The 13,246-nt window shown below is 47.5% G+C and overlaps 1 protein-coding gene across 3 annotated transcripts in view; it reads left to right on the forward strand.

The window, feature by feature from the left end:
* CAPN13 (calpain 13) overlaps positions 1-13,246 on the forward strand; it is a 75,435-nt gene that overhangs the window by 16,416 nt on the left and 45,773 nt on the right. For all 3 annotated transcript variants that reach the window (XM_045844429.1, XM_045844427.1, XM_045844428.1), the window contains exons 2-4: positions 2,673-2,901; positions 9,716-9,794; positions 11,612-11,727. In XM_045844429.1, coding sequence (XP_045700385.1) covers positions 2,704-2,901; positions 9,716-9,794; positions 11,612-11,727 — 393 coding nt within the window. In that variant the 5' untranslated portion in view covers positions 2,673-2,703. The remainder of the gene's footprint in view (positions 1-2,672; positions 2,902-9,715; positions 9,795-11,611; positions 11,728-13,246) is intronic.

A 13,246-nucleotide genomic window follows, 5' to 3' on the forward strand; every position in this document is an offset into this window, starting at 1 on the left:
CTGGAGGGCCCACGACTTTCACAGCCCTCCTTTGGCAGGCCTCACTGCCTTCGTCTCGAACTGACAATCAGACCTATTGCTGTTTCCTTGCTCTTAAATGACAGCTTACTGTTACTTCAGCTTTACCACTGTTGATATTGTTTGTCGTGAGCTCTCCACCCAACCCTGTAGAGAGCGGTCGGATACACTGACATATTTTCACCTGTTATTTTTTCAAGAACCACATTGAAATATCATATTAGGCTGGACCAAATGAAATTGCCTATATTCAACCATTTTTACCTTGGGTTAAACTGTGTGAAGCTGACTCGAGTCAACCGTTTTTGACCTACAAAAATGACAGTTCCATATGTTTCAAACTAATAGTTCAAACGTAAAGTCCTACCTCATTTGCCAGACAATTGTGTGCACAGTTCCCTCCAAATGTGTGGGTACAGTGCCACTTTGCAGGTGACGTTCTGCCTATGGATGTGTGCTATGTACACAACTTGCAACATATTAATGCTATTATTACAGGTTAACTATAAGGAAATTGCTATTATAAATTTGTACATTTTTTCCTATAAGTTGTTTGTTTATGTTCCTTTCCTGTTCTTTATTGTCACCTGCTTCCTTTTTCACTGTGAAGTGGGAATGGATAGGACATGTGGACCTTGGGGTCTGTGTCACCCAAACAGACACTGGTCAAGGAAACTTAAAAAGCACAGCTTTATGGGCTAAGGAGCTTTTCAAGTCCCCCAACTAGTAAATGTGGATTCTGGATTCAGATCAAAGTCAGCAGACCTTGCTGATGGAGGGAACGACGCATATTTTGGGAAGTGACGCCAGTTACACATCTATAGCTTCCTGAACAAAAAAGCCCAGACTTCCTCGCTATCTCTTTAGGGAAATTAGGGCACCAGCATTTATTGAGTGCCTAGCGAATGCCAGTCACTTACTCCTGCTTGGTGTGTTAGATCAAACCTCATTTAATACCACAACAAACCTTAGGAGGCCGGTATCGTTAATCCGTACAGGTGAATTAAGTTCATAGGCTGGAATGCTAATTCAGTGTTGCGGCGCAGGTGGTGAGCACAGACAGGAAGCAAACCCAGTCAAATGTTCACCACACTGCTTTTTTCCCCTCCCTACTCCTTGCCCCCATATTGCATTCCTCATTAAATCCTATTAGTTCTGCCTATAAAATGACTCTGGAACCCGATTCTCCACCATTTTCACTGTTAATGCTCAAACACTATCTCTCCCATAGACAAATGCGGCAGCCTCCCAGCCTCCTCCCTGTCTCAGTCCCTGCCCATCCCCCCATGTGGCCTCCAATTTGCTCAATAATTCTACACACGGATCTGATCACAACCCACCTCTTCAATGGCCCTGCAGTGCTTGCAAGATATGCAGCATTTGCAAGACATACAGCATTTCACAGTCCAGCTTTCAAACTGTGCAGGAGAGAGTGCTGCTCCATGGCGTGACCACTGCCTGTCCTGCAAGCTGGATCCAGGCCAGAGGGAGGTTGTTGTCCACAAACCTGCCTTAGAGACTATCTGGTCATCGTTGATGTTCATTCTGATATGAATCCACACCCTCCACCTCTTCCTGCTATGTGCCAGTTCCCGGAACAGGTTGTTGTCTTAACCTGGTCAAGCATGTGATTGCTTGAAGCTGGTAGCAACCCCACACTAGTGCTGTGACTACCTCCCTTTACCCTGTGTAATACTTTGGTACCTGCCAAATGACACAGGGGTCCACCTTGCCTTGCAGCCACCCAAGACATGCCTCCGTAACTTTCCCTTAATAAACAACTATTAATACCAGACTGGCGTAGCCAGCCTCCTTCTTCCATCTTTCCCTGCTCTCTGCTTACAGATGCAGATTTTCCATCCCAGAAACTTTCTGTGGGTCTACGTGTACCAATACCCACCTACCTTCCTGGCCATCTCTGCCAACAACCCTTGCCCCCAGCCCCCACCCCACCGGCCCCTCTGAGCCCTCCCATGTCCTCTAGCACCCGTGACCTTTCCAATCCAACTCCCGAGCCTTCTTGCACTCACTACTCAGGGCATCTGGAGGGACTTTTTTTTTTAATATCCACCATTTTTCCACCTGGCAAATTCTCCTTTCTTCCATGCCCAATTCAAAGGTCACTTCCTGTGGGAACATCATCCCAGACTCCCCATGGCCGTTCGTAGCTCCTTTATGTCAACAGGACTTTGTACACATTTTTAATTACACAGTTTCTGTTCAGTGATGGAAGGTTGAATGGTGTTGTTGAAATGTCTAATCCAACTTTCCCACTTGATAATGAAACCCCAGAGGATAAAAATCGTGTCGTATTTACCTTTGGATTGCCAGGATTCATGAAGCGCCTGGCACAAGGTCAGCACTGAATAAATATTCATTAGTGTACAAATACCCCCATGGTCTCTGGTGCCCAGAGAGCTTACTGAGAAGCTGTCGGGTACAGTGGGTTGAAAATTGAACTGAGAGGAAGGATGGCTGAATTCACATCTGGGCTCACCTACCAACCGGTTGTGTCACTAGCCAGCTGATCTGGGTCTCAGTCCCCTCACTTGTCAAGGGGCAGGGGCATCTGAGTGCCCCCTCAGTGTTCACATCCAATGATGCGAAGGACTTGATGGCTCATCCCTAAAGATATCTTTTTTTCTCCCTAAAAGGAAAAGACATCGGAGATCTTCTAAGGAAGTCATGGCACACAACCAGGAGCCTCTGTCCAAGACCCCCATCATCAAGTTCAAGGGCCAGGACTTCAACTACCTGTGGAACCGTTGCCTCAGCAGAGGTCTGCTGTTTGAGGATGAGACATTCCCTGCCGAGATTTCTTCCATCGGTTTGGAGATGCTCAAGGGAAAGGACCTCTCCAGCCTGAGGTGGAAGCGGCCCAAGGTGAGTGAGCCCTCCCCCAGGCACCAACTCAGCACCTGGGCCCTCTGGGGCACCTATCGTGGCCCCTCCCACTGAAGGAAGGATGGGCCTGAGACCCGGTTTTCAGGGGTGGCCCAAACCAAACTGGAAGGAGAGTGAAATTCATCTGGTCCCTGGGCTACAGTGTTGCATCCTCAGAGGGATAGAAAGACCCTGTACCTGGACCCAGGACCCGTGAGTTCTAACCCAGTTCTAACACTGAGCACATCACTAGATTCTGTGCCTCAGTATCCCCATCTGAAAATGGGAAGACATATGTGTGAGCTGGTCTCTGGCTTCTCTTCCGTCTCTGTAATTGAGACCATCTACCATCCCTCTTTATTCCCTCCAGGTATCACCATCTTTTCCTTTTTTTCTGTTAGAATGTCCTCAAAAGGAAGATGCCATGTCAGATACTTATGCATTAGGATGAATTTAAATTATTGCCTCACCTCTCTCACTTTTGTTTGTATTTTCAATCTTGCAAAGGTTCCACTTTACACATCAGCTGTAAAATTAGGCAGATATTTCAGGGCAACATTCAAATCCCATTGAACCCCCCACCCCAGCAGATGACCACTAACTCCACCTTGCAGCGAGGTGAGCTCTGCTGGTTTTTCTAAAACCATCTCACTGTCAGGGCATGAAGCTCCAGAAGCCATTTCTCAGCCCACTTAACACTTCATAATCTCATCAGAGCTGCTGTTGATGAGAGATACCCAGGTGAGGACCATTTTGAGCACCCTGATACCCAAACCTTCTCTTCATGCTTCCAAATGCAGCCAGCAGAACCTAAAACAAGAGCAAATAATATCATTGTTAGCTTCCTAGACACTATAATATCAGCACACATTAAATGCCAAGCATTCTACTGCACTTTCAATAACATCAAGTTAGGTAATACAGAAAAGGCATTTTCTGATGACATAGTGTAGAAGTGCCAACTCTTGCCCTAACTCAGGGTGGATTTGTAGCCTTGGGGAAGTGGAAGGTTGGCAGGGATCAGGTGGGGCTTGGGTGCTGCTTAAAGAAAGATGGGGTGCTTCAACATTCTAGGATCCATCTTACCAGCCACAGGTAACGGGTCCCCAAAATGGCTGTCTTCTTCTGGCCTTCGCCTCCTAAGGACAGCTGAACAGAGAACTCTATTCAAAGTCTGGAAGGGGTACCTAATACACATATAAATGTTTCCCCTTGAGTATTTTCAGAGGCTGAGATTCTTTTTGAAAGTTTGTTTTTTTATAAGGTGCTAGGCAATAAATGTGAGACTATATTTATAGTGTTTAAGAATTTATAACATTTATTTAGAAAGGGTTGAGAGTTTCTCATCTTAATTCCAGCAGCACCTCAACTTGTGGAGTCTCTGGGGGTCAAGGAGAAACCGAGGCAAACAGACGAGAAGTGACTGACACGGAATCGTGCCAGGAGCCCGAAACACTCGAGGCGCCAGGGGTCAGATGCAGTCCGTTCCCACTCCCGTTCTGCCAGGGTGTCATCTTTCATGCCCACGCTGCTTCTAAAATGTCTTTGTGGACATGTCATAGATCTTTGTGTCCCTTATCACAGCTGGCAGGACTGACGTTTGTGTAGTTCTTTCTAGAACTTTCCACGTGTCTTTTACTCTGTCTCCTTTGTTCCTTTTATTTCATGGAGGATAATAATAAATCCATTCATCAAGCGTGTACACATGCTAGGTGCTAATCTAAGCACTTTACATATAACGTTTCGTTTCATTGCCCTAGCAGTCCTGCAAGGTAGGTAGTATTATTACCCCCCTTCAGTACATCAGCACTATCCAACAGACTTTGTGGGATGATGGAAAGTCTCTCTCTGCACTGTTCAGTAATAGTAGCCACTAGTCACACGTGGCCATTGAACGCTTGGAATGTGGATAGTGTGACTGAGGGTCTGAAGTTTTAATTTCATTCAATGTTAATTAATTTAATTTACTATGGCTTGTGGCGACCATATCGGAGAGCACAGCAGGATCACCAATGGATGCCAGACTGAGATACTAAAATTTCATTCTTGTCCTCATTCTTTAGTAAAAAACATTTCACTTTTCCACTGAAGAAAAGGGAGCTATGAGCCCCAACCATATGGTGGGATGGGTGTTCGGAGCTCCGCACCCAGCCCCATTGCGGACGCTGGCCCACGGCCATCCCGGAATGAAGCATAGCCGACCCAGGCAACTGGTTCTCCCCAGTAGCCAGAACAGACTTCCTGAAAGGATCATTCACTAGAAATGATTCAGGCGGCCTAAATGAGTTCTTCAGAAAAGGAAAGTGCTAACAAACTAGAGATAGTATAGACTGTGAAAGCAACAAGTAACAGAAGGTTTCAGAAAGTAAAGATGCCAACGGCCAGTTGCTGTTGAGCCAAAGAACTTTGATGCCAATAAAGCCAGCCTCTGTAGTAAAATTAAGACAGGGAGTGACGCCGGCCCCTGGCCCGGCCTGAACTCTGGCCACCCTCTGAAAGGGCCTGTGCCCAGCTGCTGGTGCCAAACCTGGCCTTCCCTCGTGCAAGAGCAGCACGTGTCTGGGGAAGAGCAGGAGCATCCTTTGAAAGGAACGCAGAATCACTGCTGAGTTAGACCCAGTGATGTCATGTCGGGAGAGACCCCTCCAAAGTCAGCGTGGCTGAGCGCTGGCTTTGGTGCCCCTTCACAGTGCGTAGTTCTAAGATTCCAGGGGCTCTTGCGTTATGTGAATTTCTGGCATATCTAATACAACAGAGATTGCTCCAAACCTGGCATTGAGAAAGAGCTCCATGATTCAGAACTAAGTTCCTGAGATTATTTAGTTTGAGTATTGCTGATGGCTTCTGTGTTAGTTAGGCTTCTCCAGAGAAACAGAGCCAATAGGAGGTATATGTACTTTACAGCATGTAAGTAATAGGAAACATATCAATACATCCTGTTGATGCATGTACTGTGAGGAATTGGCTCATGTGGTCATGGCAGCCGAGAAGCCCCACAGTCTGCCATCTGCAAGCTGGAGACCCAGGAAAGCCAGTGGTGTGGTTTAGCCTGAGAGCCAGGGGAGCAGATGGTGTGATTCCCAGTCTGAGGGCAGGAGAAGGCCTCTGTCCCAGTCAGCAGTCAGTCATAGAAGGAAGAATTCTCCCTTCCTCTACCTTCTGTTCTATTTTGTTCTTCCGATTCGATGAGGCTCATCCACACCGGGGAGGACAATTGCTTTGCTGAGTCCACCGATTCAAATGCTGATGTCATCTGGAAACAACACTCTGGCAGATTCACCTAGAAGTAGTGTTTGGCCAAACTTCTGGGCACCCTGTGGCCCAGTTCACTGGACTATGAAATCAACCATCGCAGTTTCCTTGTCTCGTGGAATCAGAAAACATGGAGGGGCAGAGGCCCCTCCCTGCTGGCCTGCCCAGTGGGGAAGAGCGGGCGCCACGGAGGCATATGGCCCCGCTCCCGCCTGCTTCCTGTGGGACCTGGAACACGTCTCTGCTCCTCTGACCCTGCTCTCTCACCCGTGCTGCACCTTGGAGTCATCCGAGGGGCTTGCGCAAATCCTGAGCTCTCCCTCTGGGTGACCTGCTGAATCCAAGTGGTGGGAGGTGGAAGCCAGCAAGCTCCATGGCTGCAAAGCTCCTCATGATGCAAGCCCCACTCCGGGTGGGCACTCTGCCCTGTGCGAGTGCCTTCACTGAGCTGGGGCTCCTGCCCCGCCTGGCGACAAGGGAACTGCCTGGAAGCAGAGCGTTACTGTCTTCCCAGCCATATTTACCTATTTTCCCTGTGGGCCTTGTCTCAGGAAGTCGGCCCAGCAGATGAAGTGCTTCTGAGTATAATTCCATCTACCTTGGAGACCCTCCAGCACCCCCATGAAAGCCCTGGGGTGGGGAAGGAGCTCAAAGAACAGGGGGCTTCGATGCTGGTTTTGTGCCTCACCTTGTTTGATGCTACAACCGACTTTTGATTTGCAATAATTGCCATTGAATTTTCATAAAATCTTCCTGCTCCTAATTAGCTAATATTTTGGTGTTTTTCACCTTAATTTGTATTACTTGGGTGAATTAGAGAAAGTTGTGCATTTTTCATTTGCCTTTCGTCTCCTCTTTGGCCCATGGAAATGCTATTTTCTATTATTAGATATCCTGGTACGAAACCATCCCAGCCTGCTGGGTTTCTGTGGGAGGCCCTGCTTGACAGTGTGTTCGTTTTGTCATTTATTGTAGATTCGTTTATTTCAGTGTGTTTCCATCATCGAAATCAATTTGCAGAGTGCATGTGCGTTTGTGTTTTCTCACTCTCGGGTTGCGCCCCCAGGCAATGCTGGCTTCTTGGAATAAATGATGGCAGGATTCTTCTTTCTTTCTTTCTTTCTTTTGTTTAACACTGAAACTATAAGTGACACTTAAATTGTCTGTTTCCTGAAAGTTCCAGACAACTCAGCAGGAAAACCATGTCTACTTAGAAGCCTTTACAGAGATATTAGGGAGATGTCCTTCGATCGTTTTTAAACACTGTTCCAAGATTATTGATCTTTTCAGGTTATGTACTAACTTGAATGACTTGGGGCGATGTTAATTTTCACCAGAAAATCATTAGCACTTTGATTAGTATAGAATCTAACGTCATGTTTTTATATTGCTAAAGCCTTATTTTTACTTCTACTATTATTTGGGGTTCTCTACTACATTTGCCAAAGGTAGGCTCTGTGTAAGCCTTCTCCTCCAAATGGAACGATTTCCTTGCTTTATTGATTGTGTTGTTTTTCTATTTTATAACTCACTAATTATGTTCTTTTATCACGTCTTTTCTCCTCTACTTGCCAGGCTCTTTTTTTTTGGCCTTTTCCTGCCTAACATCTATGAGTCAACTACTTTATTCATGTTTTTATTCTGTGTTGTTTAATAATGAATAGATTTGAGGTTCTGGGTTTGTCTATGAATATGGCTTTTTTAATTTCGCAAATACTGCAGAAGGAGGGAATCAATATTTATCGACCCCACACCCTACCCGATGCTGTGCTAAGTATTTTACATCCTTCCTCATTTGTGAGACGGAAGGGCTCCTGCCCGGCCAGGCTGCTGGGAGGCAGTCGGTGAATAAAGCCCCGAGTGAGGGTTTCGTACCGACAGCCAGTGCCTCAACCGCTTCACTATTGGGGCCCCCCAGTGTACAGGCAAGGAAACGGAGGCTCGGCGAAGGAAATGAAGTGGCTCAGGGTCCCCCAGGAACAGTGCAGAGCAGGATTCCACACCAGCCTGTCCTGTCTGGATTGACTCTTGCACTCACACACACCCCTCCTCTGCTAATCCCTGGGGAGGACCAGGAAAAAACAGGGAAGAAGAATTGCGCTGGGGGTGAGTCAGGGAAGCTGAATGATGTTGACCTTGTTCCTGGTCCAATAACCCCATGGCCTCCACCCTCTTCTTTTATTCCCTCCAGCGGGATGTCTAAGCATCTGCTCCCTGACAGCAGGCCTCCTTGGGACTTTCACTTTCTCCAGTCGAAGGGGAAGGGACAGTTAAAGTCATTGAAGTGCCCCAAGTTGTTTTGAAGCTAGGAGAGTTGCTCTCTCCGGGGGTCTGCAGAGTTAGGAGAGACCCCAAGTTCTGCCCAGCGATGGGGACAGCAGAGGGCTGGGCTTGGTGCCTCCGCTCCAGGGCCTGGGCCCATGTGTACCTCTTGGGCCGTCTGAGAGGGCTGGCTATTTGTGGAGAGAGGTGCACCGGTGATTACCCCTCACACACCAGCTGGGCATCCCTGTTTGCAGACATGCACACCTTTGCTTCCCCCTTGGAGGCTCCACCAGGAAGCTGGTAGTTTACAAAGGGCTGGCAGGTATTCTGGTACACGTGACTCTGTACACTCATGGCTGTTGAGCACATGAATCTGTTTCCACGTTGCAGCCCTGCTCTCTGGGGACTTATTTGTCAAGGTGAAAAGAAATGATACAGGCACAGTTACCAAATTCTGCAAACAAATGCAGGGGAAAATCCAGCAAGAGCCGTACAGAGAGGATGCTGAGGATAATCCCGAGGGCTCCCAGTAGGGGGCAGACCTAGAGGGTAGGGTCTGGGGCAGGAGCCAGGCCTTTGGCCCACTGTTCCCCCAAAAGGGACTGGGGAGCCCCCTGAGGAACTCTCACCATCATCATGTCTGCTGTGAGTTCCCAAAATTCTCCCCAACTTTTCAGCACTTCGGAGTTCTCTAACAATCCCTTCCTGCAGCCAGCAGACACTGTGTGTGTTGAAGGTTGGGGGAGAAGGGGCACTGAATAACAGCCCCAGAGATGAGGGGCCTGGCGTCCTCCAGAATCAGTCTGTGAGCTGGCCAGGGAGCCGACAAAGATCCGAGTCATGCACATCCTGTACCCTGTACAGCACGAGGCTGGACTTGAACCTGGAGCCCAGAAGGCCTACGCTGACTTCTAAGAGATGGCATCCCACAGGAAAGCTTTATTATGTTTATAAGAGATTTCTTCTGCTAAATGTATCTGCCTCTTTTCTCTTCTTGTTTATAACCTTTTAATAAAACACTGCTTGTTAGGACCAGGATGGCTGAATATCTGAGATCTGATGTTATCTCTTCATGGAATTTACTTATGAATTTATTGCTTGTCTCATCGGTTACATGTATACCCCTTTGACATTCACCTTCCTGATAGCAATAAAACCTGAAGAATGAGGGGAACTTTTAAGCACCTATTTAAGAATTAATCTCCACTTCTCAAAGACAAAGTGAGTGATGTCTTGGGTACCGCTCTGGGCACAGAGGAATGAAAGATGCTCATGGCCTTTCTCCCTGTTTCCTAAGGATTTATCAAGGGGTAAATCAGAGCCTCACTTCATCCTGGAAGGTGTGAGCAGATTTGACATCAAACAAGGATATGCAGGTAAGAACGCAACCTCTTCCCTTCTGGCTGTGCATCAGGGCGGGCTGCTCCAAGTCAGCCTCCGGGATAGGAAGGGGTGGAGGGCAGTGCCCACCCAGACCCTCAGAGTTCTGCCCCAGCTGCTGAGAGGGCGAGGCCAGCCCCCTCAGCGCTGCTGTGGACGTACTGCTCGTGCCCAGGTCTGCAGCTTGTGAGTTGGCTCAGCCCTGTGTGTGCAGAGCCATTTGGGGTGAAGCGTGATCGAAGACAGTGAGAAAATGGACCCAGGGTTCCGTCTGAGCACCGAGTAGAGAGAAGCACTGGGATACAGAGAAGAAAGAGAGACCAAGAAAGGGGAAGCAAACATTCACTGGGCCCTGGCTGGTGTGACCCCGTGGCTTGAGTGCTGGCCTGGGAACCAAAAGGTCACCAGTTTGATTCCCAGTCCCGGCACATGCCTGGGTTTCAGGCCTGGTCCCCAGCTGGGGGTGTACAAGAAGCAACCAATCAACGTATCTCTTGCACATTGACATTTCTCTCCCTTTTTCTACCTTCTTTCCCCTCTCTAAGAATGAATAAATAAGACCTTTAAAAAATTTTTAAAAACAAATATTCATTGAGTCCCTGCAATGACTCTGCTGCTAGATACTTTGCATGTGCTAGTTCCTTTGTGCCTTGTAGTGTCCCCTAAATGTACAGACACAAAGGGTCCAAGAAGTTAAGTAATTTCCTTTATGTCACATAAGTAGTGAGTGGCTGAGTTGGGTTTGAATCTAGGGCTGTTTGACTCTCTCCCACCCGCCAGACAGCCATGGGGCAAAGGTGTTGCTTAGAGCTGGGCAGTGTGGGCAGGGGAGAAGAGGGCTGGCCTTGCAGGAGGCCCATGGGCAGTATCAGGAACGACCAAGAGAAACCCCTGAGCGAGAAGACCAGGAGCGGAGGGGCGGGGCGGGCTGGGAGGGGAAAATGGCCAGGGAGTTAAGAGAAAGCAAAATCAGACAGCGACTCCTCAGAGAACAGACTCTATATCTTTAAAATGTCAGCTTACAAGTTATGCCTGCACTTGGACTTCACCTGATGGAATCATGGTGTCTTGGGCCATGCTGATAGAAGCCTCCGGGGCTTGTTATCAGTGTTGGGGGGAACCCCCAGCAGCCAACAGTCCTCCTATGTGGAGCTTCGCCTAAATGCACACAGGACAGGCCCTCTCTGAGGCTGTCTCTGTGGCGTCTGCACACATCACAGTACCTGACGGGAAATGCCATTCAAATAATTGGCTGTGTTGAAGATGAGGGGGGGAAGACTCTGAAGGGGATGATGCTCGTGCTCAGAGGGCTCCCCATGACATCCAAGGAGAAACTCAAGGCCCTGTGTCCCTCCAGGGGGAAGAGGAGAGAACCCCCATGTGGGCTAGAGGGGTCCGAACACAGGTAGGGGCTGGGCAAGTACTAGCAAAGAAAGCACAAATCTGTTTTCTGAAATTGTAGAGAGCACTGTTGCCACCAAAGCTGACAATTAGAGATGCTGTGACTTTAGCTCTGGGCACTGCTGGCACATGGGAATCAGAGGGCACGCTGGCACACCAGCCCTTCTGCAGCCTGGCTGGGGTGCCCTGACCTCCTTCAAACCGCCATCTGTCACCCACACTCACCATCCACCCCTCCTGTGTCTTGCTTAGGACTGGCCCCTGTGAATCCTTCCTTCAGTTCTTAGGTGGAAAAAAATGCATTATTCAGAAGGATGTATGTGGCCGCTAGTCCAAAGACCTGAGAAATGCCCGGGGTGGGGCCTCCCATCTGTGCCCTGGGCCTCTCACCCGTGGCTGTGTCCCCTCACAGGAGACTGCTGGTTCCTGACGGCGCTGGGCTCCTTGACACAGAGCAAAAAGCATCTGCAGAAGATCCTGAAGAACCAAAGCTTCTCCCAGCAGTATGCAGGCATTTTCCGCTTCTGGGTACGTGTGCTGCGGGGGTGCTCTGGGCGGTTTTCTCTGTGTGCAGGGCGGGCGGCACCTGTCTGGATGTGGAAGAGACACCTACGTGTCCGTCACACTGAGTGGCTCCAGAAGGGGATCCGAGCTCACGACCTTCCCATCTTTCATGGGAAACATGAGAGCTAAAATGTTCCCATGTAAATTTCTTTTGAATGACAGAAACAGTCAGGAAAAAAAAAGTCATCGGAACATCATTGAGCTTTTGTCTATGTCTGTTCTTACGCCATATCTTGTTATTTTGATTACAGGAGCTTGAGTGCGTTGTAACATCTGGTAGGATAATTTCGGCTTCACTCTTCATTATTCTTTTCTCAAAGTATCATGGTAATTCTTGCCCATTTATTCTATGAGAATTTTAAAATCATTGTGTCTAATTAAGAAAGAAAAGCCATTGTGAGGCAGAGTGGAGCAGCATTAAGTTTAAGCATTAATTTGGGAAAATTATACTTTTATTATGTTAATGATTCTTTCCAGAAACAGGGTCCGTCTTTCCATTTATCCAGCCCTAGTTTTATGCCCTCCAATAAAATGTTATGGTGATGTTTTCACACTGGAGCCGTACCCTTCTTGGTAAAGGTAGTCTCAAGTATTGTACAGTTTTGTAGTTTGCGTGGATGAGATTTTCCCCCTCATTTCTAACGAGATATTACTGAAAAGAGAAAAACCCACTCCTTGTTATATACTGGAATGTATCTAGCCATCATACCAAATTCCTTTATTTGTTCTATTTTTTTTCTTTAGTAGAGTCTGGATTTTTAAAATATCAAATATTATCTGCAAATAAGGATAATTTGTTGCTTAATATTTATAGAACTTACCCGCTCTTTTGCTTTATCCCATTGGTTAGAACCTCACAATTTTGAATAAGAGTGACAAGAGCAAAATCCTGCTTTCTCTGGATTTTAGTACTGTATTTTCCTGGTACTCCATTCTTTACTTTTATCAAGATTTTATTCATTTATTTTGAGTAAATTGGGGAAGGGAGTGGGAAAAAGAGGGAGAGTACAGTATAGGAAATGGATTGGCCAAAGAACTCATACACATGACCCATGGACATGAACAGTGGTGTGGGGATCGCCTGAGGGAGCAGAGGTGCTGGGTGGAGGGGGCCAACAGGGGAAATACTGGGACAACTGTAATAGCATTTAAAAAAGAGGGAGAGAAACATCGACGTGTAAGAAAAACATTGACTGGTTACCTCTCACACGCCCCCCAACTGGGGATCTGGCCCACAATCCTGGTATGTGCCTCAGCTGGGAATCGAACTGGTGCCCTTCGCCTTGTGGGAAGACACCCAACCCACTTAGCCACACCAGTCAGAGTAGTACTCTGTTCTTTAAGACACTATTGGATTTCATTTGTTAAAAATTTGATTAGAATTATTGCATCCATATTATATGTATAATACGAGTCTGATTACTTGTCATGTTTGAGGGCTAACTTTTTAAAGGAAACCTACTGAGCTTTGCATACTTGGATC

This window comes from Phyllostomus hastatus, unplaced genomic scaffold (assembly GCF_019186645.2).
Source record: "Phyllostomus hastatus isolate PE091 unplaced genomic scaffold, TTU_PhHast_1.1 phas_contig_402, whole genome shotgun sequence".
NCBI lineage: Eukaryota > Metazoa > Chordata > Mammalia > Chiroptera > Phyllostomidae > Phyllostomus > Phyllostomus hastatus.